We start from the raw sequence: 27794 nt of genomic DNA on the forward strand, positions 1-27794 counted from the left end.
ATTGCTTTAAACGAAAATGTCGGTGAGTTTTGATGAGTGGCTGGAGAGGTAAAAACCACGTTATTACAGAAGCTTTCTGGCGCTTTTCTTGGTCAACCTTGCTATCCCAGTCCCCGTTCGCAGCTTCATTACAGCAGTGCAGAGTTCACGCTGGCCAATTTAGCACTTGCCGCACGTTAATTATAAATTTCAACCTGCCTTGGCTTCGGGAGCAGTGGCACGCGTTGCTGAGAGCAGCCTGGCAGCTCCACTCAGCCCGGTTACTTTGGAAACAAAGCGCAGCGGCAGCAAGCCCCAGTCCTGCCGGGGCAGGGATGCTGGGGCTCGTGGTGCTGCCTTTTGGGCACATGTGCCTACTTCTGCACGGCCAACGCGCAGGATGTGGTTGGTGATTAATGCTGTCAAAAGGGCTTGTTGCTGGCATGAAATCTTTTAATACGTACAGTTCTCATGCTAATTTTATTCCCCTATTGTATCTATCGCTTTCATTTTCTGTGTCTCTCTCTAGCCTGTCTGTGCTGTTTGCATCCGAATTACAACACCAGAGAATGCCTGCAGTTGTATGAAAATGAACTGGGTTTCTAAATTCAGTGAAACCATCATATGTAGCAAGAAAGTATCAGTGCTGAACACCGAGTATCTCACATTGAAGGCAAAGATTAATTGGTAACGAAGGGCCAAGTGCTCGTACTGTGCAGAATGCGGCAGGGGAAGGTGGAAGAGGAGCTCGGCCCTGGCCCCGCAGTCTGTTCTTCTGCGGGGTCACCGCAGAGGCACCTCGGCATGTGCAGCTGGAACGAGAAACGCCCTGCAGAGATGGAGCTAAACAAGCCATCCCTGCAGACAAACTGCATGAAAAAGCAAAGCTTTGTTACCAGTTCCCAGGCTAAATGCGCTCCGCTTTGCCTGAGTTTTGCATGAGTAAGTGTCCCTCATGGTTTACATTAACATAAATTTCAAAGTGTTTTATTTTGTTTTAGTAAATGTTTGCGCAATATTAAGTTCTTACCTTCATCTGTAAATATTTGGGAGGTGTGCGGGGCGTTGGTAGAGGGATGGGGCTGGGAGCTGGGGCATCCCCGTGTCTATTCTGAGCGCTGCTGTTGGCTGGCTGGGTGACCCTGCGTGCTCGAGCCTCGCAGTTTCACAGCTTCAGCATTTACCAATGTGTGAAATAAAAAGGATGGCACCTGCTCTACTGGCAGGGCTGCTTGCAGAACTGAGCTTATTGATGTTTATAACAGCCTGTGTAGGATCTCTGGGAGAAGGACAGTGTGGGCACCCGCAGTGGTGGGGTTTTTGCTTGGGGTACCCTTGCAGGGGGGATCATCTGCACCCAAAACACCCGCACTGCCCAAGGGGTGCTGTAAGGTCAGCCCCTGCTGGATCATCAGCAAGGGCCTGGATGGCCTGGGCAGCTTTCTCAGTGGCTTCTCTGCTGGTCTCTCCATGTTATTTTTATTTACCCTCACTTTCAGTTCTTTTTTAAGATTGAAGCTCACACTGCAAAGTCACTAGCAGACGCTGATTCATCTTGAATTTGGGTTTAGCAGGCAGCGTCAGCCCTATAGCTACAACCGTGCTACTATCCCACTGCAAAATGAAAGAGGGACTGTGCTGTCAGTCATGCAAACACCGCAGACAGGAGGGAGTTGCAGGCAGTGCCACCCCCGGGTGTGTGCTGGAGCCACATGGTGACCTCCAGCAGGGAACGTGCACCTGGAAGGAGAAAACCCAGTGGAGAACTGGGAGCCCCAGTGCTGTGCTGTGGCTCCCAGTGCAACACGTCCTGCTGCCAGCAGCCTGCTTTTCCCTGCACCACATATTGTGAAGAGCACAAGCAGGGTTAACTGGGAACATAAAAGAATACAGGCAGCTTGAACAAAGCCTGGTTTTGTGCAAAGATATGAGGTAGCCCTGAGTTTAAAACATATAACAAAGAAATCCTTGGACTGTTGAACCTTATACAGATTTTTCCCTTTGTTTGGCTCATGCAGAAGCCATTAAGACCCTGTAGCACCCATTTGAGTTCAACCCTGAATTTCAGAACCGTTGACCTTAGCGCTGCTTCATGAATTGCTGCATAGGGATACTATATGGTCACATGCCGTGCCTAAAGAGGTTCTGTGAGATGCATCATGGCAACGCTAATATCTCTTTCTTCTGGCTGCATAGATAGGCAGAATGAAGTGTCGGTATGTCAAATGAGGCCAGGTGTGACTAGCGAATGCATGACTTGAAATGCCATGAGTTGCTTCACCTTCTCCTTCCTCCATTTTATTGAGGAGTCGATGCTCCATGATTGTGTTCCCCTGTCCCCTGCTGCTGCTCCGCCGGCTTTAATTAAAGATTCAGTAAGTGTGGGCGCTTCCTGGCTGAGCAAACAAGGATGGATTTAGGGAGGATTTGTTTTTGCAGATCATGCTGTCTAAATAGATGGTGTCTCTCCTTCCCATGGCTGTGTCAATGGGATGCTTCAGCCACAGCCCGGGGTGAGGAGGCTCAAGGAGGCATGCTCAGGCTGGGCTGTATTTTCTTTTATGTTGCACGTTTTAAAATAAAGCTCTTTTCCCATTGTTAGGACATGCGGTTGCTCAGGCCGTATAAATTGCGTTATTAAGTGAGTAAGGAGCCCTGCTGGGTGAAATTGGCTTCTTGGTGAAGGCAGAAATGTGGAGCAAGCGACGCTGTGCTGCTCCCCAGAATGGCTCTGCGGCTGGGCCTGGGCCTGCGCTGAGTGGGCCGGCTCCCTGTGTGAGGAGGGTTGCCATTTAGGAAATGTTGTGGTTTTTTTTTCCTGTTTCTGCTGTTGGACAGCTCTGTGGCTTGTCCCCTCCCTGTGGTGTCCTTGGTGTGCTAATTATAACTGTCATGGAGGAGGGGTTGCTGTCCCTTGTGTCCTCTGTGCAGTGTCCCACATGGCGGGGCCTTGGGGCTCTCCTGTGGTGAGGAGTGGCTGCGAACACAAGGTTGCTTCACTCTACCACCTCACCACCAGTCATTTTTCCACGAGGATTAATGTAGATGAGCAGTTTCTTCCATGCTTTGCTAATTTTTCAGCAAGACTTTGTGTCCCCACACGGGGCTTCTGCTCCATGCTGGATCTCCAGCATCTCCTAGAGATGGGCCTGCCTGCCTGGGGTCACTGTGGTGGCAAAGGAACAAATCTGAACCTAAAGTTTCTCTAGCCTATTCGATGAAGCATTTTAAACAATAAATATTAATGGACAGTGTGTATAATGGTTTGACATCCTCTCTTGGTGTGAAGTGGAGCCTTGCTGGGTGTTGGGGTTGGTCAGGCACGTCAAGGCCACATCTGCCTTCCAATGGCCTCCACAAACATGGTGTTCTTCAGCACCAAGCTGCTGTCTCTACAGTTAACTTTACTGTTGGTGAAAGAAAATTCAAGAGGATTTTCCCAAGAGTTATTATTTCCATTTGGAGGTTTTCAAGGATTTGTCCCGTGGGTGCGAGCAGCCAACAGGCTCAGGTTGGAAGTCCCTCGTGCCTCCAGCTGGGTGGTGGCTGTTGCGTGTCCCCAGGTCTGTGAGAGCTGAGGCTCAGCCGAGGACACGAGGGGACTGCAGTCAGCATCGTATAAGTACCTCCGAGTATTTCTGTAATCACAGCTCCACTAGGCCATTTACAGCCGAGTCATGGGCTGTGCTCAAGAGAGGCCTGGAGCTCTTCTGCATGGCTGAGCATTGAAGGATATTTCCAGCAGTTGTTTGCCAGGAAAATACAACAAGCAATGAAGGCCCCTTACTAATTAATTGTAATGGCAGGAGGAAGGGGAGGGAATTGCTTTCCCATCATGGCTGCTGTGAAGATGCTCTTGAAAAAGCAAAAAAATGTGTGAAAGCTGCCAGAGCCAGGAGATTGTTTAAAGATATTGCTTACTGTGAATGAAACATTGCCAGGCAAGCAGAATAAACAAACTTTTCTATTTTCTTCTGCAGGGTCGTCATGTTAAAACAGGACAGCTTGCTGCTATTAAGGTTATGGACGTCACCGGGGTAATGTATCTTCCTCCTCCTGCATTGTTGAATTGCCAGATAAGAGGGGAAGGGGACTGCATGTGATAATGTGGGGATTGTGGAAGGCCTGTATTCCTGGGAAGCAAGTACACTTTGAGATGATTTGAGATGTGCCATTGAGAGTTTGTGTTTTTAATAAATGTGGGAGAGGAAAATGATTCTGGAAGAGTTTTGAGATTAAGTATTTTTGTGCTGGAACAATGAAGCATCCTGTTCCAGCAGTGGCTCTTTTGAATGGATTAATAAAATGTCAAGAAAATTGTAGCCACACAATTCTGGATTCATAAAACGTGTTGTTTGTTTTTTTTTTTTGAAATCCAAGTTTTTCACCAAAAACCTTCAATTCACCAAAACTATCTGCGGGTGTTGTTTTGAATAACTTTATTATGCAAGATAAAGTACTCCTTTTGTATCCTATTGATACAGAGAAAAAAATGCAGCACCCTGGTTTCAGCCTGGTTTCTCTTTTGCAACTTACATCAGACTAAGAGAACCAAAAATTTACAAATCAGCAAACAAATAGCAGCATTTAGGGAAAAAAATGGCTTTACCATTTCCCTACGGCCACAGAAAAAAAAAAAAAAAGTAAAATTGCTATGATCCCTAAAAGCCTAAACAGATGCATATAGGAAGGTCACATGAAAATGTTCTTTCTTGAGTAAGATTTTAATGGGAAGTACCATTCATCTGGTTTTGGTGGGAAGCAGGCTGTCAGGGAATAGGCAGACCCATCAAGCATAGCGCTTTGGCGTGAACGACTGTGAGATTCCCGAGAGGTAAAGTGTGAGTTTACAACAAATTTAAGCTGAAAATTCAGAATACTCCTTTGGGGCCAAAGAGGGGCTTAAATTTGAGTCAACACTTAGTTTGGTAGTTTTAAACTATTGTCAGTTCAGAGGTGAGACCTCCAGGGACTCTGAAGGAATGCCACGAGCCCCAAGTCACTGCCAGAAAGCTGCTCAGAGTAGGACCAGGCTTGGGCAGGACTGGCAACGACCACAGGGAAAACTGAGCAAGCCCATGGCATAGTAGAGGACTGACTGTGTTTTATCGCTGTTGATGCTGAGGTGAGATCTAGAGCCAGATCTAGGGCCGTGTTCTCCAGCCACTGCAGGAGAAAACTCTCTGTTTTCTCTAGAGAGACTGACACCACAGGAGGATGAGAAGACCTGGCCAGTGGTACCCAGGGAGCTGGTGGGTTTTGGCACTGACAGCTCCTCATTGCCTCCAGCATGGTTGAGCATCCAGTTGCTTTCTGAACCAAAGAGCTTCAGTAAAAAGAAAACCTCCGGGGCCTGATAAATCAGTACATTCCCTGGTTCCCCAGGCAAATGAAGACAAACTTGTTGAGTGCTTGAAGGGAGGAGGTGCTAATGGTCTTTCAGAATAGTCCCCAGGTGTTTCTTGTAACCCTTGGGTCAGTTCCTCACCCTCTTTGGCCATGATAGAATTGGAGGTCATTTATACAAGCTTCCCTCCTTTTATTTTTTTTCTTCCTCTTCACTCTTCTTCCCTGAATTCTCTCTGAAGAACTGTAATCATAAGTCATTTTTTATGGTAGTTTGGGAAGAAATCTGTGTTTCTGGCTTTGTTGTGTGACATCTGGTCAGGGAGCACTGGTGTTCAAGAGGAGCTGCATCTGCCGTTCGGCTGATCACCAGGTCCTCTTGTCATCTGCTGGGTTGTAAAACTGAAGGCAGGGTGAAGCAAGTGAGGGACAGAGGGGACATACAGAGAGAAAGAAGTGACAGTCCTCCCGGTCCTTTTATAATAACACTCATCAACATCAAGGTGCTAACTACTGCTCCACGGCCTGTGAAATTACAGCTGTGCCACGTTTTGTAGAAAAACGTCCTGGTGGGCCTCTTGACAGGTCTAAGAGCTTGTGCTGATGCACTACCGGAATAGTGCAAGTGTGGGTAAGCTTCAGAGCAATGTGGTACAAATGTAAATTATGACATGAATTAAAAAATTCAGTTTGAAAAGGTGGGCTGAGAAGATGTTAATTTGTGAGGCCAAAGTCTCCAGTCCAGATTTTGTGTTCCCAGGCCTCTGGTGTCAATGACATACTGCAAAAAGTGACTGTAAAAAATAAATAAATTAAAAAGCAAAAGGAAACTGAGGGGAGAGGATGATCAGAAATGGGGTGTGTGGAAGTTCACCAGTGTAGCAAAGAGAAGCTGGAGCCTGTGAAGTGCTGTCTCTTAGTGTTGCTGGTTTTTTTTTTTCTTTTTTTTTTTTTTTTTTCCCCCTCATCCTAGGATGAAGAAGAAGAGATCAAACAAGAAATTAACATGTTAAAGAAGTATTCTCACCACCGAAATATCGCTACGTATTATGGTGCTTTTATTAAAAAGAACCCACCGGGAATGGATGATCAGCTCTGGGTAAGTTGCTTTCTTTTCTTTGAAAATAGCTGGGTTTTAGCAAAACCACTTTCTCTGTGTTACCCGCTTACCACCACCTGTGTTACACAAAATACCTTTAATACCTTTTTTTTTATTATTATTTTCAAGTCATGACTTTGAAAAGACTGTTCCTGCGCTGGGAAATGCTTCTCTGTTCTGCTGCAAAGTCTTTGCAGACGAATGATTAAAACCATTTTTGTTCTGGATTGTCATTAGCAGCATCTTTGTTATAATAATCAATTGAGAACTATTGTATCCTACGAAAATAAACAAATGCGTCAAAAACAGCTGGAAGGAGAAGGGAGCTTTGCTGGGAAGATGGAGGCTGAGAGGCTGGGTGGGGAATGCTGCCGCTCCCAATTCCTGCCAGCTCTCGGCTTTGCTTCTTGTGCTCCGTGTTGCACAGAGACAGTGCAGGGAAATGAAGAGAAGGGATGGATGGAGCAAGGAGGGCAGGAAGGTCTGCGGCTCCTCAGCTGTGTCAGAGCTGATCGCCTTGTATTGCTGAAGGGATGGAAGCTGCTCTGCCTCCCCATAAATCCTTGCTGCCTCATCCTGCTGCCTCCCTTGCCAGTGGCTTCTCAGTTATTAACTCAGCATTGCCAGTCCTTGGAGCTGCAATCTGCCACCTATGACCAGGGATGAGCGGAGATGATGGGAGCCCACCTCCTCCTCCTGCCCTGGCTGCTTGCTACACAGAGCAGGCGGCACCACAGCCCGTGGCACTGCCTTCCTTCTTACCCCAAGGGCTAGAAACACAAAGCACCATTCCCTGCTCTGCTCTGAGCTCGGCTGGGCTGAGATGGCTCAGAGCCAGCTCCTCTCCAGCCTGGCAGCAGAGCGGGTGGCCTGCCCGGGGCTGGGACACCCAGACCCACATAACTGAGCCCATGCGGCACAGATGACCTCTGTCTGACGTGTGCTGTGCAGGATTTTTGCTGCGCAGAGTACTGCAGGTGGTGGAGCTGGCTGTAGCTGCACGCATTCAGGCCAGAGGAACCGGTGCCAGCCTTTTCTCAGGTTTGCCCAGTGCTGTACGTGTTCTCCCTTCGGTTCTGAGAAGGCAGCAATGTCCTCTTTGGTTGGAAGGAGGAGTCCTAAGGAGAAAGCTTATTTTGGCGTCCAAAGCCTTGCTGTGTCCAAAGCAGACTGCTGGAGCCCAAGCCTGCAGCAGTAACAGATACCCATGGCTCAGCTGGAGGCAGGGGACGTACTGCAGAGATGAAGCCTACGTTGAGGATATTAAAACGTTATGAATTAGTGTCAGCATCCAAAACCTCAGTTTTCATCCTTTTAAGAAACTGCTCCCAACATCTTCCTCTGCGTCTTGATACAGTTCACACAGGTTGTTTTTCTTCAATATTTCCATATAACCCTGGCTTAGGTATAGGGAAAAGTCTGCAGTGCAGTGGCCACAGCTGATTGCCCCTGAGCCCACATGGCAGGGGGCTGTCAGGGAGAGTCACTGAGGACAAAAATGGCACCAGCAGGGCTCGGTGCCACTCAGGTACCCGAGACGTGCTGGTGTACACAGTTAGTGAGGAGACTTGGGGGCTCCAGGGGCTTTTATTGCTTGGGTTTGTTGTGGGTTTTTTGTTTTTTGCTGTTGTTGTTGTGGGAACTCTTGAAAAAAAAACCCTGTTCTTTGCAGTGGGCCTGGAATTCAGCGAAGAGAAAGCTGTCAAGCTGAGAAATGCCTTTTCAGCCCGTGAAATTCCATTTGGCTTTAGCTGTTTTATAATCGGTGTCAAAAAAAAAAAAAAAAAAAAAAGGAAAGAAAAGAAGGGAAAAAAAAAAAAAAAGAAAACCAACCCACAGCATTTCCCCTTGTGCTGCTGGAGTGCCTGGAGGAAAAAAAAAAGCACCGAGTGTGTGCCAAAACCCGAACAGACAGCCAGGCACTGCCCGGGCTGTGCCCAGCCCCTGTGTGCTGTGTGCAGGGGTGCAGCGCCTTCCTGCTGCCTGGGTCTGGGGTTAAAACACAGCCTGAACAGGGAAATGTTTTTTTTTTTTAATTCAGCCCCAGTTCCGAGAGCTCTTGGCATATGCAAATGTTAATAAAAATCATCTTTTTAAACTGATTTGCCCAGATGAGGGAATCGGGACTTCCTCTCCGAGCAGCTACCTGTCAGCTCAAATCCTGCAGCCTTTCTTCGGGGGCGAACAAAGAAACCATTGCAGGAGCTGCTCCCCTTGCTCTGAGGAGTGCTGGCATGCGAGAGCTCAGCCCGTGCCTGCTGCTGGGCTGGCGGAGGCGTTCAGGAGGCAGCTCCCTGGCTGCGGAGCAGAGGAGCGCTGGTGTCGCTGTGTTAAATAGCTGTTGGTTCAGCATCTGATTGAATTAGGACTCGTGCGAACTCTATCAGTCTTGCGGAGCAGATAAAGGCTTGTTTATTTTTCATTGGCCCTTTGTTGAAATAAAGCGGTTTCTGATAATGCCCAAGTAATTCTTTTTATCGACATTCGGGAGGCTGATACGGAAATAAAAAACAGAGCTCTCTTTCAGCGGAGATTAAGATCTCGCCGAAACGCAGCGGGCTCCTGACATGAAGTATTGTCAGCGCTTCTGCCGCGTGCCTTGGTGATGAGCAGGGCTCTTGGTGATGCTGCTCCTGAGTGGAGCAGCCACTCGCCCTGAAAGACGAGCTCAGAAATTGAGTGAGTTTTCCTGAAATTAGAGAGCCGCGCGGGGCGTATTGTGCCAGACAACAATAGAGATGTGTATCGCAGACCTGAAAATCTGATACTGTTGTTTAAAAAATAAAAAAAAAGAAAGAAAGAAAGAAAAAAGGAAGTGAAGGTCATAGGGACAGCCTTTATGGAACATTAAAAACAAACCCAAGATCTCGTTCCCATCGTGGATAAGGTGTTGCTTGGCAGTGCAAGGGGAGGGTGGGCTGCAGAAATGGGAGAAATGGCCCAGGGGATGGCGAGGAGCTCGTTACCTTGTCCCTGCTCATCTCAGAGCCGTGTCGGGCTCTGCTGCTGCTGGTGACAGCCCAGGGCAGAGACCGGCGGTCCCCAGGGCCAGCAGTGCTGCTGCCGATGGGTCGCTTCCATGGCAACCTCGCTGTCACCGGCAGGTGGATTTGTCACGAAAAGGGAAAAAAAAGCTGCTACCAGGCAGGCTTCGGCGTAGCTGCTGGTGGCACTGGGCGTCCTGGCAGGGGGACGGCCACCCACGGCATCCTCTGCAGTGCTTGATCTGGGGCAGCTCCCTCAGGAAAAGAAACCGGGGTGCTGGGTCCGTGCAGATGTTGCAAACACAAGACCACGAGCCCAGCTCCTTCCCCTGCCATCCCGAAGCTTTCAGCTGACTCAGGACGCGTGGCTGCCCTCCGGCTCCCCGAGGGACAGGATTTGCTTGTCTGGCCTCGCAGCCAGGCACCTTATCAGCGACGGAGATGGGCGAGAGCTGCTGCTGTCACAGGGAGAGCACCGCGGCGTGGCGGGGCCGTGCTGGGCGTGCAGCTCAGCGTGCGTAACAGGGGTGCTTTTTCCTGTGGAATATTTTAACCCGTGCTCAATACAGATTCAGTCGATGTCTCTGTTTCTGAAGCGGGCATCGGGTTTTCTGCTGAGCTGCGAGGTGAGGGTTTCTGCATCTCAATGCTCCGGCGTTGGCTCTGTCATTGCCACGAGGTGTGGGGAAGGAGAACCTTTTACAAAGGAGCCTACTGTGGGGTGAGGTGGGAAGGTTTTTGTGGCCGGGGCATATGAGGCTGCATCACACCCAACTTCTGCTTCTGCACCCAGCAGAGGAAGGGTTTCCAGCAGCGTTTAGCCTGGGGGACTTGTGTGATTGTTTTCATTGTATGTACTGGAGAAGCTCGTGTTGGAGCCCTGTGGGGTGACGCGCAGTGGCAACGGGAGCAGAGGTCTTTGTGGACAATCCCAGCAGGGAGCTGGTGGCGGCTGGGTTCAGAGCTGTGCAGGCTCCCTGAGTGATCCAACAGACGCAGAGATTTACAGCTGCTGCTTCTGGTTTTGCCTCGCCTATGAATTTTGCTGTCACTCTGATGCGAAGAGCCAAGCAGACGCTAAATGAACTGTGTTCAAAAATACTTCCTTAATAAGCGGCTTGCAGATTAAATTTCAGCAGATGATATTACCTTTATCCCATCTTGATGATAATTTTTAATTATGGTTAATAAAGATGCAATCTGCGTTTCGAGTTTATTGTCTTACCCCATCATGACTGCATCCTTTAAGGAGATTGCTAACGACGCAAGTGTGTGCTGGGCACAGCTCTCACCTGGAGACATGGGGCTGGTGAGACAGCACCTGTGTAGGAGCAGCATTTGAAGCCTTTCCTACGTGTGTACTATTCAGTCCTAAAGTCAGCTGGAACTTCTGTTCCCTTTTCTGTTCTCCTGGAAGGCTGTTTGGTGGTTTCCTACCTGAATATACCCATGAGGTGTTTGTGTAGTGATCCTGTGCCATGATCTGCCTTGTTGCTTAAATAGTTAAGTCATTCTGAAGATGGCCTGATCATCATATTGCTCCTTCCTGTATCTGCTCTAGTGCGCAGTTACTGTTCTTGTGGGCAAAGTCTCGCCTTGCCCAGTGGTGTGACTCCTTTCTATCTTCTGAATTTTCTGTCTTTGGAGGCTGTGTGGTGTGAACCATAACTGGGTCTTCAGTAGCACCCGTCCTTCTGAGGATCAGCAGAAATTCAAGGATCAGAAGATCACAGGCTGTCCTGAGCTGCCAGGCACCCACAGGGATCCCTGAGTGCAGCTCGTGGGTGCCCAGCAGTGACCCAGCAGTGCCAGGGGATCCCTTGCAGCTTCCCTCTCAATCCTACAAAACTTCTGGACATGGTGATTGTTCAGGCCGGTGCCTGCCAGCTTGCCATTGCGGATGGGGATGCGCTGACAGCCCCATTGTCTTTCTGCAGCAATATCTCCTGGAGCAGAGCTTGCTGAAGTGCCTTGCTGGGAGCAACTCCCTGCCCAGCTGGCCCAGGAGGTGCTGGCACTGCCTGCTGCTGCTGGGTGCTTTCCTAGGGGCGTTGTGGGAGTGTGCAGCTCTTAACAAGCTGAGCTGGAAACCCTCCCCCTGGGATCCTTTTTCCCTTTGTCTCTTATTTTAATCTCTCTGAGATTTCACGATTGCAGATTTCGGATACATCAGCAGGCAGCTGCATTATTCACCTCCTGGTGCCAAATTCATCTCACCTCTGTGGAAATGAGGGAGAGGACGGAGGAGCGAGTGAGTTGCCAGCTCCAGAAAGCCAATCTGGCAGATTAATGGATGCAAGGGCTACTTTAATGGTGTTTGTTCCATCTTCCCTTAAGTGTTGTGATTGCAATACACAGCGTGCCGTGCCCTTCCTCGTCCCTAGCTCTGAGGAGTGCAGACAAGCAGGGGCGGTGTGAGCGAGCCCGTCTGGCTGCAGAGGGAGAAGACAGAGGTGCAGTGATTTTTAACAAAATTATTACCCAACCGCCCCCGTCCTTTCCAGCCAGCAAGGCCTCTTGCTGCAAGCCCTCAGTGCTGAGAACCTGTGGCTGAATTCCCATGGTGAGGGACCATCGAGTGCTGCAGGGAGAGGTCAGCCTGTTGGGTTGGAAGGAGTTTTTGGCTGGGGCAGCCATCCAGGGATTTCCTTTCAGGATTTGCTGCTCGGTATCCCGAGTGCTCGCGTAATCAGAAACACGTGCAGGTCCTGATATTCCCCGGGTGTCAGTCAGCCAAAAGGAGAAAAGACAGGAAAAGCGACTTTGAAACGAGTTGTTCCATTAATCCCCAATCAGGGAGTAATTAGTAAGCCAGGGCTGGAGCCAAGTCGGGTGATCCAGCCTGACTGCTGCTCTCACGCGGCTGGGTGGGATGGCTGCAGGCGCTGCAGCCTTGCCTGTGCACGGGGCAGAGCCTGGCCAGTCACGCCTCTGCTTCTTGAAGCCAGTTTCCTGACATCACAGGGACATGCAAGGAGTTTTTCAGCTCTCGTTTTAGGAAGAGAAGAGAAATTTAATATCGAAACTAAAGATAGGAGCGTGCTCGAAGCAGCCTCTCAGCCAGCGAGGGTATTTTCTGCTCAAGCGTTTTGTTGATTCAGGAGGTTTATAGCAGCGCTGCCTGGATTTTGTCCTTGTTTATTTATGACAGTTTTTTAATCGCCTTGTTTGAGCAGTTTGGTTGGGAGTAAACCTTTTGTTGTGTCTTTCTCTTGGCCCATGCGTTTAATGACGCGATGTCACTTGCTGGGAAAACGCTCACTGCCATGTGGTGCGGAGCCTGACACATGCCCAAGGAGGATCCTGGCGAGGCATGGCTTGTAAGGAGAGCAAACACCTTTTAGCAGACAAGCTGATCTGATTGGAAAGCATGGTTTCACTTTGAGAGAGGCACACGGTCAGGTCTTGGAGGAGGTTGGCTGTATATCCGGGCTGGGCTCATGTTCCCAGCACCGTGATGTCTCCTGCACACGCTGGGATGGCCCTGGGAGGCAGACTCGCATCCGGGGCTATTTTTGTGTGTTTTATTTCCCAGTTGCTCAATGACAAGATTAGGTTTGGGCCCGGGTTAGATTCTTGTATTCCTGTATTTGATATTAGGAAGTTTTGTCAGTGGTACAGGTGGTGGTGCCCAGCCTGATCTGAAGCAGCCCGCGCAGGAGGACTCCGGCGGTCCCCGGGGAGCCCGCACAGCCAGCTTTGCCTGCAGAAAGGTGTCTGCTTGAAAAGGTGGTCAAAGGCAGGGATCTGCTGCTAGAAAAAGTTGAAAAACACATCTGGTTCTTAAGGTTGTGGGAAGCTTTCAAACATGTCACGTTGCTTTCACATTTTCAGGGTTGAAAAGTTTAAATGCAAGAGGCAGAGTCTTGCTCGTCTTGCTGTTTATACGAGAGACTGGTGATAGATCGTAAGCATAAAGTAGGGCGTGCAAGAGCAGGAGCTGGGATTTCCAGGCTTCCGATTGCCTCTGCTGCTTTTCAGCATTGAAGTGACTGCTGCGTCTTGTTCCCATCCTCGTGGAGAGCACCGTGCCTTTCCAGCCTTCCAGCCTTTTCTTGTTCCCTCTCTTAACCGAAGCCACGTGGACTAAAGGTTGATAGGGTCGGGGTTACGTGGTGGTGGCTCTGCGTAGCACTGCCACGGCCCCGCAGCTGCGATGGCAGGGTTTTACCCTCGGGTCAGGAGCCCAGAGGATGCTCTCAGGCTAATTGTGCTAATTGCCCTTCTGCTTCTTTTGGCAGCTGGTGATGGAGTTCTGCGGTGCGGGCTCCGTCACCGACCTCATCAAGAACACGAAGGGGAACACTTTGAAGGAGGAGTGGATTGCCTACATCTGCAGAGAGATTTTACGGGTATGTGTCCGCAGGGAGCTAAATGCCATGCTGGTGGAGTGTTGCACTTGGTTCTCAGGGGACACGTGAAGCCCTTGGCTCCTGAGGCTCCGTGGCTGCCGCGCTGCCATGGACTGGAGCTGCTTCGGTGCCGGTAGGCATGAATGATTCATGTGCTTGTATGATGCATAATGAATAAGCGCTAGTTAATGCCCTTTAGCTCTCTTAGCTCCCTGACTTTTAACCCTCTTTTCTCCTTCAACAAAAATATAATTTCCTTTAATATTAATAGGGCAAAGATTTATTTACAATAGAATTATATTTTCAATTAACGGAAAGGTGAGGACTAATAAAATCTGTGGAAAGAGTCTGCATGATTAAAAAGCACCACGTGCTTTATTAAATCCACGTGTCTCCGGCTTTAATGAGGATGCTGCAGCTTTTATACCTGCAAGATAAATGTTTGATTGGAATGTCTTAAAATGGGCCACGCTGAAGTTTCACATACTGGGAGGTGGCACCTCCAGCAAAGGCTTGCTTTCATTTTCTGCAAATGAGGTCAGATTATGTGATTGTAGTGGCTGCCCTGACATTAAAATCTAGAGCTCCACAAAGTGAGATTTTGTTCAGGAGAAGACAGAAATATCAGACACGTGAAGAAAACGGTGGAAGAGCCATTCAAAGAAAATGAGATGAAATGACTGCTCTGACAGCTCGTCAGGCTGTCTCTGACACGGTTTCCGAGGCTCCTGCTGCTGCCCAGGGGTGACACAGCGTTTCTCTTGACCCTGGATGCCACCATCAGCGCCGACACCACCAGTCTGATGCGCAGAAGGAGCTGGCGCTGTAGCTGATCAGTTGCTGCACGGACATTTCTGCCAGTGTCAGGAAACCACAGTTGCACGGGCTTATTTTAAATGTATGAGCTCTGTGGGCCTACTTCTTAAAATAGCCGCTGGTAGTGAGTCACAACCTAACCACTGAGTCATGTCCCAGGGCCACCATCAAGTGTCACCGCTCACTTTTAGACCCTGCAAAGTGCAAGCTCCGCTCCGCTGTGGCCACGCGTCGAGTCAGTGGTTGGTGACCTGCAGGCTGGGAGGTCTGCAGAGGCTTTCAGGTCATAAAAATAGTGTTGCAGGGCGTAAAAGATTCCCACCTTTGCTGCAATTCGCGTGGCTCGTTCTTGTTTCAGAAGTTGGGGGCTTGTCGTGAGACTTGGCCCTGCCCTGGGGAAGGATTTGTGGAAATCCAGTGAAATTTTTGCTTTGCCTCCAGTGCATGAAGGAGCCTCTAACTGGGCATAATGTGGCTAAAAATTGAGTGCAGCAGGGCTCCTCTACAGATCTAATCTGTTCCACAGTGTTGTCCCAAGGTAACGAGCAAAAAATGACTAATAACTACCAGCAGTGATAGCAGGAATTATTTTCTTCCTCAAATATGAATGTTTAATGTGAAACGTAAACCTAATGCAAAATTAGTTTTTAAAGAAATCCATATTTTATTAAGCTGGCAATATAGGTGGATGTTACTTTGGAACTGAAATAATAAATGAATGAAATAAAAAAGTAGGTTGCAAAAAGAAATTAATGAGCTAATAAAAAAGCACAACAGAAAAGCTCGTTTACCTTTAGCCTTTGAGACGGGCTTTTAATTTGAGCTATATCTCTGTTAGGGATATGTGCAAGTTATAATATTGGTATTTGCATGGTAGCTTTTTTGATGCAGGCTTTCCTCTATATCGGAGCCCCATTTATTGGACCGATATAACAGAGAGAATTGGTTTTTGGGTTTCTGGATGATGGAAATACAGAAAGGAGGCAAAAACATTATGTGATTTCTGCTACACAAATGGCTCCCTAAGGCAAGAAAGCACATGGGGAAAATTATGTCTAGAAATACGGAGGAATTTGGGTTAATATTGGTTCCTGCAGAAACTGAAAGGTTGGTTTTAATCCCTGTAGAGCTGACAGTCCCTGTCCCCTGCGACAGAGAGCACCCACTGCAGCACACAGAGGCAGCCCGTGGGCACTGCACTTGCTGGGGATGTCCTCCCAGCGTGTAACACAGGGCAGGATTTTCAGCACATGCTAAACAAGTGTTCTCAGGTGCTTAACTCCAGCTGGGAATCTTTCATTTCTGGGCCATAATTGGTTGAGGAGGAACGTCAGAAAATGACATGCTTTGAACTTGGATTCCTCTAACCTTTTTCTGAATTCTCTAGGGCTTGAGTCATCTACACCAGCACAAAGTAATTCATCGAGACATTAAGGGACAGAATGTATTGCTGACAGAAAATGCAGAAGTTAAACTAGGTAAGAGTGGGTTAGAGCTCTTGGAAATTGCAAGTAGGCTTGCTGGAGAGAAGAAAAAATTGGTAAAGCCAGTAAATGACTTGGAGAAATGGGATAGATCCTAAGAGCTACTGTGTGTTTTTTCTTGTGCCAGCCTCAATAACATGACCTTGGGCGTTGATCAAGTGCCATGCAATAAACTGACAGTGATTGATGACCAAGTTCTGCATGCACAGATCTTTTTTCAGTGGCGTTTCTGTTACAGAGGTGGCTTGAGCAACTCAGCCATCAGATAGGGGTTGAGCAATCGTGACCATTTTGTCATGCCCCAGGTTGAAAATTTGCCTGTGTGCATCCCTGGATGTTCTCAAAGCCCGTTTCCCCACTGCTTTGTGGAAGTGTCCTCCAGGACCGTAATCAAATCAATTTAGTGTGACATAATCCAGATTTGTTTTCCAAGGCAACCTGTGGGAGAGAGCTTCATTTGCAAGAACTACTCTCAATTTGGTATGCAGTGTTAGTCACCCTTGAGACGACCCGTCATCCGCATGGAGCTCGTACGGATGACAGCAGATCAGCACAGATGATGTGCTGATACCCTCAGTTGTCCAGCACCCATGTTATTAAAGCTGTCTTTGTGCGCTTTAATTTATGCTAGTGATGAAAGATCCCTTACACTGGGAAAGTGAGGTGGAAACCTTGTTTTACCATGTCTCTCCTCCCTCTTCACAGCAGAATAAAAACCCAGCTTAACAGATGGCACCACCAGCTCGTTTGGCTTTATGCTGGTGAAGATTCCCCTCCAAGGGGAAATTCTCCAGGGCAAATCTCCAACCATTATGTTGTGCAAAGTGAACTTAGTGGACCATAGAGCATTCTCTCATTGATTTGATTTCATCAGTTTTTGCTTCATTTTGCAGCTCTATGCTTGACATTTCCCTATGGGCCTTTGTCCTTAGCCCTCAGTTCCTTAAGCCTTTTGCATTTCTGCCGTTTGCAGCAAGAATTTAGGTAGAAAAATGAGGCTTCTACAAACATTTGGCAGGCTTTAATTCAAATGAAAAAGCATAGAACAAAGGCTCCTGCTTATTCATGTTTCTAACCCTGTTCCTCATTAGTATGAGGAGCTGTGATTTCTTTTCATTGCCTCCTGGCAAGGAGGAAAAGACATCGGGTTTCTTACGAAACCTGGAAATCAGATGATCAGATTCATCCTTGGATGACCTCTGTTGATCTGTTGACCTCAGCAGAGATGAAACAGGGATGTCTCCAGCCATATTTTTCTCTCCTGACTGTGCGCTAACGTACTTTAATGTTTTACATTCACCAGAAGAACGTTGCTCGGGTTTGTCTCTGACCTCATGGTGCCCCGTTGTCTTTCTGATCCACAGTGGATTTTGGTGTCAGCGCCCAGCTGGACAGAACGGTGGGCAGGAGGAACACCTTCATCGGAACGCCTTACTGGATGGCCCCGGAGGTCATTGCTTGTGATGAAAACCCTGATGCCACTTACGACTTCAAGGTACCGAAACAAGCATCTTCGTACTCCTTTGTACATCACTGCAGATGTAGTCTGTGCAAAGTCCAGCACGTTCACTAATAAGGTACTGAAGGGATTAAAGCCTCTGAGAGACTCAGAGTTTTCTCTGTGTGCTGGCTGACTTAGCAGCGCTTGAGATTAGAGTTTGTGATCATAAACACCTTGGTATGATCTCAGATTTTATGCCCTAGTACCATAAACTCGAGCAGTCAGGAATTCGGTATATTCTCGCAGCTTTGCAAAGTACATTGACGGGCAGCATAGGCTCCTCCTGCTTTCTGGCTGTTAGATTTTGAGAAGTGACTTCAGGTCCAACGCGAATCTTTGTTGTGCTGCTCACGTCTCAAAATTTTCTGCGAGGAAGTAGTTCCCCATGCTGAGAAAGGTGTCAGACTGAGGCTTCCTACCTGCTCTTCTGCTTTTCAGTGCTGAATGTTTAAATACTACCATCAAACATGCTGTATTTGCTCAATTTATTCTGCAGAGAAGTCAGGTCAGGTTTAGAAAGGGCAAAATCACATCTTTTGGCCTGCAGGCAGGTATTCACGGGGAGATCTGAAGGATGCCACACAATCAGACACTCGGGGGTCTGACCTACTTTTCACATGTCTCTGTTGCCTGTTTAAAGTTTATTTTTGGATCGGTGGCAGCACAACATTGCTGCTGAACTCTAACATGGCAGAGAGCGATGTGCCACATAGCAGGTCAGCGGGAGGGAGATGATTCCCACCTGCCCATTCAAACCCCAGTGAAGGCTGGTGTTTAAAGCAAGAAAATCTTACTCTGTTTTATCCTAGTTCTGCCTTAGTGCAGGTTTCTGGACACACATCTGTAGGCACGTCCCTTAATTTTTGTCCTGCTTTTTTTGAAGTGTCCAGAACTCGGTTTTCTAACTGCAAACACCCTAAGGTTCACTGAGCAGGCCCAGAGAGTAGAGAAAAACACTAAAACCTGGGCTTTTGGAGGAGAAGCTGAAAGATACATGCAGCTGGCTGTACCACTGTTTGTGCACATGCTGAGAGGTCGCTTTACAAAGTAATGTTTAAAAAGGTCTTTGTGACCTTTTGTTATGGGGCTAGGTAGCTGCTTTTTAACAGCAGGGCGTTGCAGTGTAATAGCACAGCAGCCCCCCATGGCCGTACAATTTGGAGGGCAATTACTGGCCTCCCAGAGAATTTTAAAGTAACCAAAAGATGCTTTGGTATTTCATAGAATCAGACTGGTTTGGGTCAGAAAGGGACCTCAAAGCTCCTCCAGTCCCAACCTCCTGCCATGCAGGGCCCCCTCCCAGCAGCCCAGGCTGCCCAAACCCCATCCAGCCTGGCCTCGGGCACTGCCAGGGATGGGGCAGCCCCAGCTTCTTTGGGAAACCTGTTCCAGGGCCACACCTCCCTCATAACACAGAATTTCTTCCTAATGTCTCATCTAAACCTACCCTAGTTTATTTAAAGCTGTTACCCCCGTGCTGTCACTTCACTCCCTGACCAAGAGTCCCTCCCCAGCTTCCCTGCAAGGCCCCTTTAGGCACTGGCAGGCTGCTGTAAGGTGTCCCCAGATCCTTTTCTCTTTGTACCGAACAATCCCAGCTCTCTCAGCCTCTTTTCGTAGGAGCATTGCAGCCATTTCAGTGTATCAGTCAACTTTGGAACTGATGATTTTCCTGAGAGCAGCTCTCCAGTGCCAGTTCAAACTCAGGGTTACATAAATTGTTAATGATAAGGACACGTAGAAATAGTTTAATCCGCAATTATTTAATTTTCTTTGATTAACCAATTAAAACAGGCATTTCCTCAGCTCCCCTGATTGCTGTGCTCTGTAGCAGGGCTGAAGCCCATGCTCCAGTCGTGGAAAAGAGAGCTGCAAGTCCCATCATTTGGAGGGATGTGGGTTTGTGATCCCATTTTTTTTACAAGGAAGGGTGATAACTTCATAGGCAACTTTCTACCCTCACAGATCCCTGAGGTTTCTCCTCTTTCCAGAGCAACGGGGACACTGAATATGCCGATGGCTGATGGCACAAGGTTGGGAGCAGAGTGCCTCTGTTGTCCCTGAGGATCTAACGCTCGTAGTGGGCTGGCATTTACGGTTTTTCCTTGACTGGGGCCATGAAACAGAAGGCTGATTGCTGCCGACACGCTTACTGCGGGGTGTGCTCGGAGCTCGCGGGGATGTGGGAGCTGCTGGACATGAGTCTGTGCCCCAGCTCGTGTCCCTGCACCTGACGCTCTGGCTTTGAAGTGGGGGGAAAAAAATGTAAATGGCAATTTTTTAAAGGCATGCAAATCAGATGCTCAGATTTAGCCAACTGGCTTAAAATAGCGAATACAAAAGATGAGACTTATTGGGTGAAAAAAGGAATCCTCACAGGCTTAATCTGCTGGACAAAAAGCCTCTGATCTCAGTGCTTTCTCCGCCAGAAAGAGATGCCTGTGTAATCTATGGAAGGATGCAGTAAATACCTCCTCACAAAAATAAACCACTTTAAAAAAGAAGATAGCAACCCCACGCTGCTGAAGTTATTTGTTGGCTTTTGCCCCAGACAGTCTTCCTTTTTTCTTTAGAGATAACTTGTCAATAAGCTCAGAATCAAAAGGAAAAAGGGAAAAAAAAAAAGAGCTTGCTTCCCTTCCCAAGTCAAGACAATACAAATATATTAGCGCTGCGGCTTGTTGCTGGGTGGACTGAAAAGCTTTGCAGGCTCAAAAAGAAAAAAAAAAAATTGAATTCCAGATCAGCACAAAATGCGTGCTTCCCACTGAGTTTTCTGCTTTCTCTCGGAGACTTAGGGAGGTGATAATCCCTTTCTGCGCTGCTCCAGTTTTAAGATCACTTGGCATCCTGCGTATAATACCGGGCACCTCAATATGGAAAGACACACGAGGAATTTGGAAGGAGTTCAGCGGCAACCAAAAGGAAGGGGTCATGCGTACTGAATCATGTGGAAAGACTGAGATGATTAAGTATGCAGCACAAATCCCAGCTGGGCAGAGACAAAGAATGGATGTGACTGTCCTGTGGAAGTGCTGCAAATGAGATTGGAGAGAGGATTTTTAGGCAGGTAGGAAGATGTGTAGCAAGAACTACTGGGACAGCATTTGTTAAGGGAAGACTTGAGTCAAAAAGGAGGAAAAATGCCTTGAAACTGCAAATCCGGGATGGTTCCCTGGGAGGGGGCATATGGGGAGCTGCTTGTGGTCCCCAGGGGTGCCTGCCCTGGCTCTGGCTGAGCTCTCGGTGCTTTGTGCTGGGAAAAGCAGCCAGTCTTGGGTGAACCAATTTGCAGGATTAGAGGCTTGAGGCCGCCTGGAAAGGCTCTGATACGGAGAGGAGATTGAAGAGGGAGCGCAGGGACATGGCAGAAAGCAGGACGAAGGCAGAACGGGGTGTGGGGACTGGAGACAGCGGAGGGAGAGGGGAGGGCAGGGTCTGTCCTGCCCCCTGACATGGACCTGCTCAGGGGGTGCTCGTTTTTCTGCGTGGTTTGGCCACTCTGCCAGAGACCTCTTTAAGCTTAGCCACATCAGCTGCGTGCATGGGGCTTCCCCGTGGCACCACAGCTTCTGCCCTGGCCATCGCCCCTGGCCCTTCTTGTCTTGTTCTGCTGTGGCAAAGCCCCCTCCCTCAGCACGGCACTGCCAGTGGCTCCAGCCTTACGGCTTTCACACTGGGATCCCGGAGAAGCCTGAAGTCGTGGCTCATTTTGGGGAGAAGACCTGCTCGGTGAGACCTGTGGCCGGAGGAGGAGCGGGGACAAAGCCGTCGTTACCAGACCTGCTGGGAGAGCAGCCCCGTGCTCGTGGTCCGTGGCAGAGAGGGGAGAGAGGAAGGAGAAAGCTCCTTGGCTTTGCGTTAGCCGAGTGTGCGGTGCCAGCTGGCACCTCCGCCACCCCCAGGCCTGGAGATGTGTCAGGGACTGTGCTTCAGATGAAGGCACCAAAATTAGTCTGGGTTCTGTTCCCGACGCATCGGGTGCTGAGTTATGAATCATTAGGCAGCCCTATACATGGTGTCCAAAATAATGAATTAGCCACCTTCTGCCAAAAAAAAAACAAGTTGCAGCAGTGCCGTGAAGGAAAGTTCTCGTTTCCCTTTGCCTGAGCACACGCTGCCTCTCCCTCCTCTCCTGCCACCCTTCGGGGCTCCTTACCGGCCCCAGAGGTGTAGCTGTGGGGTTTCTTTTTCTTACCTGGAGTTTCCTCCAGCGTGGCCTGGTGAGGAGTGGAGCCCGCCAGGGCTTTCTGGCAGGGAGCTGGGGCTATAAATATTCCTGTTTGCAAGTGAGAAAACCGAGGGAAAAGGGATGCAAGCGGGCAATCAAAGGAGTTTTGCAAATAGCTGCGCTCTGGGCACTAATCATCCAGGAGACTCACCCAGCCATGTGGGCTGAGGGAGGTTGGGAGCCGAGTAAATGAAAGTGCCCGCTTCTCCTCCCACTGGCGAAACGCTGCTTCCAAGCTTGTATTTAACGAGCAGTGCATGATTCGGGAGAGTGTCCCGAGGTATCTCAAGACACTTCGTGTTTCTAATCTATCCCCGACAGCCTGCTTGCAGCGGCGCTGTAACAAATCCAGTTCTGTAGCATCCAGCTTTGAGCAGGGAGCCTACAGCCCCGCTTGTCCAGGACCCAGATTGCTGCCGTGGGCTAAAAACACCCCCGGGATCAGGACGTGGCTGTGAGGGGGATTAAAGCCTGGCTGCTGCACTGGATGGTCAGGTCACAGGGCATGAAACTGCCAGCTTCAGCCTTGGCTCTGCCAAAGGCTCGGGAAGGCAGCGGGGATTTGTGCACGGGATGCTGTGGGGCAGCTCAGCCTGTTGGGAAGGGGGAGATGGTCCCGGTCAGTGCAGGCCAAGTGTCCCCATCCCTGTCTGCATCCAAGCAGTAGGAGGGCACCTCTCTAGCACCCAGAAGCACCTCCAGATGAGGGCAAGGTGCTGAGAGCGAGCTGTACATGAAACTGTCACCAAAATACTCGCTGAAGGTTGCGGTTTTGACCTGTTACACAACAAAGACCTCACACAGGAAACCAGCATTAGGATTTCATGCCAAACCATGCAGGTGACGCTGAGCCAAGTGCTCCGGTGCTGCTTTGGGGAGATTTCACCACCTACACCCCATGGCCATCGGTAGAAGCAGCCGTGGTGCCCAGTGCCCGCTGCCCAGAAGTGGGGCCACTTGGAGCTGGTCTCCCCTCTCACCCCTTGCCACTTTCTCCATCCATGAAGCAGGAAGGTGGTTTGTTGCTGGTTCACTGGGGATTTGGGGCTTCATTCTTTGGGGTGCCACAAACAAGGGACATTTGGGATGCTGGCATCTCCTCAGGCAGCGTCCCCACCATGGCCACTGGGAGCAGTGCCCAGCAAGGTGGCTGCAGGGCTTGGCCGTGTCCCACCCCTGAAGTGGTGTGGCATCCACCAGAAACTCTCTGAAGGCATTGAAATAAACCTTGGAATAATCAGCAGGGCTGGGGGTCTCCTCTAAAGCCCTAACAAACGGGCAGAGCATAAAAGATGAGCTCCTGTGCTGCGGGTCTCGGGGCTGGCAGAGAAAACAGAGACACAGCGCATGGGGCTGAACTCTGGGGCTCGCTTGGTGCTCCCTGTCGTGGCAGTGCTTCACAGCATGACGTGTTTCCCTTTGCTTTGTTTTACAGAGTGACTTGTGGTCTTTGGGGATAACGGCCATCGAGATGGCGGAAGGCGCTCCCCGTAAGTAGAAGCCTGGCTCTGCTTTAATTAACGCCACCCGAAACTCGCTGGGATTTGCTGAGTGGCAGCCGGCGCAGGGATCTGTGTGAGAAACGCCGTGCAGGGGGTTTGCTGAGCAGCCTGGGCTGGGTGAAATGGAGTTTGCAGGGTCCAAGATGTGGTAGGAGAAAGCTGCCAGATCAGCATGGGAATTGTGGTGGGCAGTGAGCAAAGTGTGGCTCCTGCAACGTCACCTGAGCTGTATGTGACTCAGTTTCCTCCCAAAAAAATGCAGATAATGGAGGGAGTAAAGGATGAAAGCAGTTAAAAGGCTGCTCCTCATCACTGGTGTGCTACTGGCCACCAGTGCGGCACACTGGGGTTAGCTGGCACATCCACACCGTTCATACTGCCCTAATTTTGGGGTGCCAGCTCTCCCCCTGGGAAGCACACAGGGTCTGGGAGATGCCAGGCCCCATTTAATGCCTCGTCTTGCTCTTTGCAGCTCTCTGTGACATGCACCCCATGCGAGCCCTCTTCCTCATCCCCCGCAACCCAGCCCCGAGGTTGAAATCAAAGAAGTGGTGAGTCTCTTTCTCGGTCTTCAGTGGTGGTAAAACGGGGGCAGGTTTGGGCCTGGGGTGAGGAGATAGCTGGGGAGGTAGCGAGGGAAATGCCTCTCACACTGCCCTTCCCAGCACTGAGACGGCTTTTCCAAGGCGCTTTGTACAGCTGAAAGCAGATGACACCTCGCTTGGCTCCCCCTTCTTTCCAGTAAGGTTCCGTTTGCAAGTGGAAACATGTACCCGTGCCAGAAAAACGATAGTTTATCTTGAAGGCCCAGGAATGCGGAGATCTGTACTTAGTTGGGGCTTTATTTTAAAAATTTGGAGGAAAAAGTACATCACAGTTTTGTAAAAAAGCAGGGTATGCCAATAAAAACCCTTAGGAAAAATATTCCTGAAGCCCAGCAGATGTTGTTTTGTTACTGTATGTTCTGTACCGATGGAGCTGGAGTCCTTAAAAACACTCAGCCTTGGTTCGCACTCTTTGCCTGCCTCAGGTTCAGCAGCAGTTTTGTCAGGAGGGATCTGCCAGGCGCTAGAGAAGCAGCGCTGCCCCTTCCTCCCAGACAGGCTGCCATCAGTGAGGAGAGTTTTGCTTTATTCCCTGAAATGATGCACGTTATCTTTTTGAAAACACGAAGGAAAAGGGAGCAGAGTAGTTGGCAGGGACTGAAAAGATGGTGCCAAAGCAGTAGGTGTGCTGGTGCTGGGAGGGGAGAGGAGTCCTCTGCATCTGAGGCATGGTGCTGGAGTTTTGGGGCCAGACCCCTAAAAACTCACCCGGACTTTAGCAAGAGATGACTTCATTTTGTCAGCCCCATCCTCAGATATTCCAGTGCAAAACCAGGACAAGAGGGACCTCACCATGCTACCTTTGCCAGAGGGTGTCGAAGGTGCTCTCTCCTTGCAGTGTTCTTAGGATGCCATTAGACAGAGCTGAGAAAACAATTCAGACACTTGTTTTCTGCCAGATCACCAGTCTCCTACTTCATTATGCTACACAGCTACAGCATGAAATGGATTGTAAGACTTCAGTTTACTTTTCATACAAATATGCTGTTTATTCAGGAAAGGCTTTCTCAGCCTGCAGACAGAAGGCAGCTGACAAAAGCAGGCTTTGAGCAGACTATTTTCCCTATCTTCTTAAGGTAAAAACTGAACTGGGGTGGTCGTTATATTTTATTTCCCCCTCAGGTAAGTGTCTGAGATACTTCGATGCATTTTGCAGCAGCCAGGGCATTCCCTGACACCACCTTCCCCTGCTATGCAGGTGGCTCTCTCTCAGATTTCCATGTCCTAAGCTTTGCTCCGCTGCTTGGTTGCACAGCTCGGCCCTGAGCAGTCGGCTGTTTGAGCTCAGGCTTTGCTCATGTCCTGTCCTTGACTCACTTCTCAGCCAGAGGTGTTGGGCCTGGCCAGCTTGGGAGCTCTGCAAGACCCAGGAGGAGAGGAGATGCGTGACCAGGCTCTCACAGCAGTTCTCTAGCTGCCAGGGGGCTGTTTTTCAGAACAACAAATCACAAGAGAAAAGCAAAATGGAGAAAGGCTCAGATCACACAGCCTGCCTGCCAGCTCCTCCTTTCTGCATCCTTCCTTTTTTCTTTGGGTCTGGGTTTGTTCTTGCTTCTGTGTGCAGCGACACACGAGAGTACCCAAGGCAGGAAGCTCATCTCTTTCCTAACGTAAAAGAGGCAGTTAACAGACTGCAGCACCTCTGAGGATAAGCCAGTGAAAGCAGCTGACAGGTAGCAGCAGCACAGGAGCTGCTCAATTGAAAATCCTAGAGAGGAAACATTTTTGTTGCTTGCTAGATGCTTGAACTTGCTTTTAAAGCACCGCTGTGCTCCTGTGAATTTAAAGACTCTTTGGTATCCTTTTCTCTTCCAATTAAAACGAGCCTGCAATGAAGCTTTATTTCCTTTTTCCTGCATTTCACAGGTAAAATCTACTTGAACTTTAGTGATGCCATTACCATAAACACTTCCTAACCCCTGCTTTATAAGAAATGACAAAACCTCTTTGTTAATGAAGTGATATTTGCACTGCAATAGCACTTTTCATCCAAGAAGCTGGAAAGCCTTTGCAAACATTGATTTAAGCTTTGCAAACCCCAGGAGCTGGAGGAGCAGCAGTGCGTGTGGCTGTGCAGATAGGCTGGCCCGCGCCGGGGGAAGCGATGAGCCGTGTGAAGGTGCCACCCTGAATCGGAGCCAGGGAGAAAGAAACCTGTTGTCTGCTGCCTTTTTGGGAAAGAATGCCAAGCACCTGCAGGCTCCCGGGGCATTTTGTGCAATGCTGAGTTGGGTTTGATTCTTGCTGCTGCAGATGGAAGCTTGTCACAGCAGCTTGGCGAGGTACAAGGTTGGTGCTTGGCTCAGCCAGCTGCTGACAGAGCCGGGCTGGGCACAGAGCTGTGTCCTGCATCCCTCTGCAAATACTGCCTCGGAGCCCTAGGAGATGGACAAACCCATCGTTTGCTGGAGGATATTTTTTAAACTACTTCATCTCGACCATTTCTGAGGGCACACTCGGCTGTGCGCCCATAACCAGAGGCTCTCTAGGTTCAGACTGAGAGGAGAATCATTTTTAGAGGTGTGTTTTTAGAGCATCACATGGACATGCCCTTGTGGGATACACAGAGACGCTGGGTTTCTTGAGGCAAGGTGCAGAAGGAAGATTGGCTCATTAATAAAGCTGGAGGGAGGATTTAATTGGATCCAGTAGTGTATTTTATTTTTGCATCTCAATTTGTATGGATTAGCACTTAAAAGATAAATCACTTTTAGCCTGACAGCTTAAAAGTAAAATCCCTGAAAGCTTATTGTTTTATTTCTCAATGCAATTCTGTAGTATCTGTTGGCTTCTGACATTAATTTGCACTCATTTTCCCATTTGCTAAAGCAACAGGCAGCGTGGCGGCCTGTCAACATCCCTCTTGTAAATCCCTGTTCTCTTGGGCTTATGATGTGGTGAAATTAGTTGCAGCAAAACTTTCGATATGTAAAAACTTGAGACTAAGAGAAATTTGTTTATTAGAGATTTGGCTGGATTTGTTTTGGCTGAGATCGAATCTCACTGTTTGCTGGTGAGGAGGGGTCTCACCAAAGGGTCTCACATTTCCATGCGTTTTGTTGGTCGCCAATGATGCCATTTGATTTTGGTCACTCCCCAGTTATGCTGATGGTTTCCAGGATCAGCAGAATGGTGTTTTGCCCTAATCACACGTCCAAAAATGTAGATAACGACATGCATGGGAAGAGTAGGAGAAGACAGAGTGATAAACATCACTTGTGATGGTGCAGCTTTGAGACCATGCTGAGTGTCAACAGGGAAGTTGCCTGAATCCTCTCAGAAGGCTGCATCTGAGCAAGAGTAATGCAGAATCTGAACAGTGTTCTCAAATACCCACAGGTCTCTCACTTCCTAATATAAAAATCAATGTTGCTAACTGTTTTTTTCCTTTTTTTTTTTCCCTGTGTCTTCCTTTTCTGTCCTGGGCCAGGTCTAAAAAGTTTCAGTCCTTCATTGAGAGCTGCCTGGTGAAGAACCACAGCCAGAGACCAACCACGGAGCAGCTGATGAAGCACCCCTTCATCAGAGACCAGCCCAACGAGAGGCAGGTCCGCATCCAGCTCAAGGACCACATCGACAGGACTAAAAAGAAGCGAGGCGAGAAAGGTCAGTGGAGGAGCTGCTCTCTGGGCAGTCACTGATTTTTGCGTGTCCTTGGAGATCCCTCATGTAGACCAAGGTCTGTCAGTGCAGGAGAAGGATGTGGGTAGAAGGAGAAAGGTAAAAAGCACCAGGCTGCTTGCAGTCTCAGTCTCAGTTTCCCTTACTCAGGTGGCTAAATTTCTTCCCAGAAAGGTTGAGTATGCGTTGTCCTTTTGTGTGAACCCTCTTGTTACGGTTTTAAGGTCCAATTATTCTGTTTGGTTTGACTCCTCTCAGTCATAACCAGAGTTGC

General features: G+C 49.0%; 1 protein-coding gene across 5 annotated transcripts in view; it reads left to right on the forward strand.

Moving 5' to 3' along the window:
- The window catches only part of TNIK (TRAF2 and NCK interacting kinase), a 137967-nt gene that overhangs the window by 62229 nt on the left and 47944 nt on the right, over window positions 1-27794 (forward strand). For all 5 annotated transcript variants that reach the window (XM_032193067.1, XM_032193069.1, XM_032193070.1 and 2 more), the window contains exons 3-10: window positions 3960-4016; window positions 6299-6424; window positions 13650-13760; window positions 15964-16054; window positions 17425-17555; window positions 23228-23282; window positions 23767-23845; window positions 27330-27505. In XM_032193067.1, the coding sequence (XP_032048958.1) occupies window positions 3960-4016; window positions 6299-6424; window positions 13650-13760; window positions 15964-16054; window positions 17425-17555; window positions 23228-23282; window positions 23767-23845; window positions 27330-27505 (826 nt within the window). The remainder of the gene's footprint in view (window positions 1-3959; window positions 4017-6298; window positions 6425-13649; window positions 13761-15963; window positions 16055-17424; window positions 17556-23227; window positions 23283-23766; window positions 23846-27329; window positions 27506-27794) is intronic.

This window comes from Aythya fuligula, chromosome 9 (assembly GCF_009819795.1).
Source record: "Aythya fuligula isolate bAytFul2 chromosome 9, bAytFul2.pri, whole genome shotgun sequence".
NCBI classification, from domain to species: Eukaryota; Metazoa; Chordata; class Aves; order Anseriformes; family Anatidae; genus Aythya; species Aythya fuligula.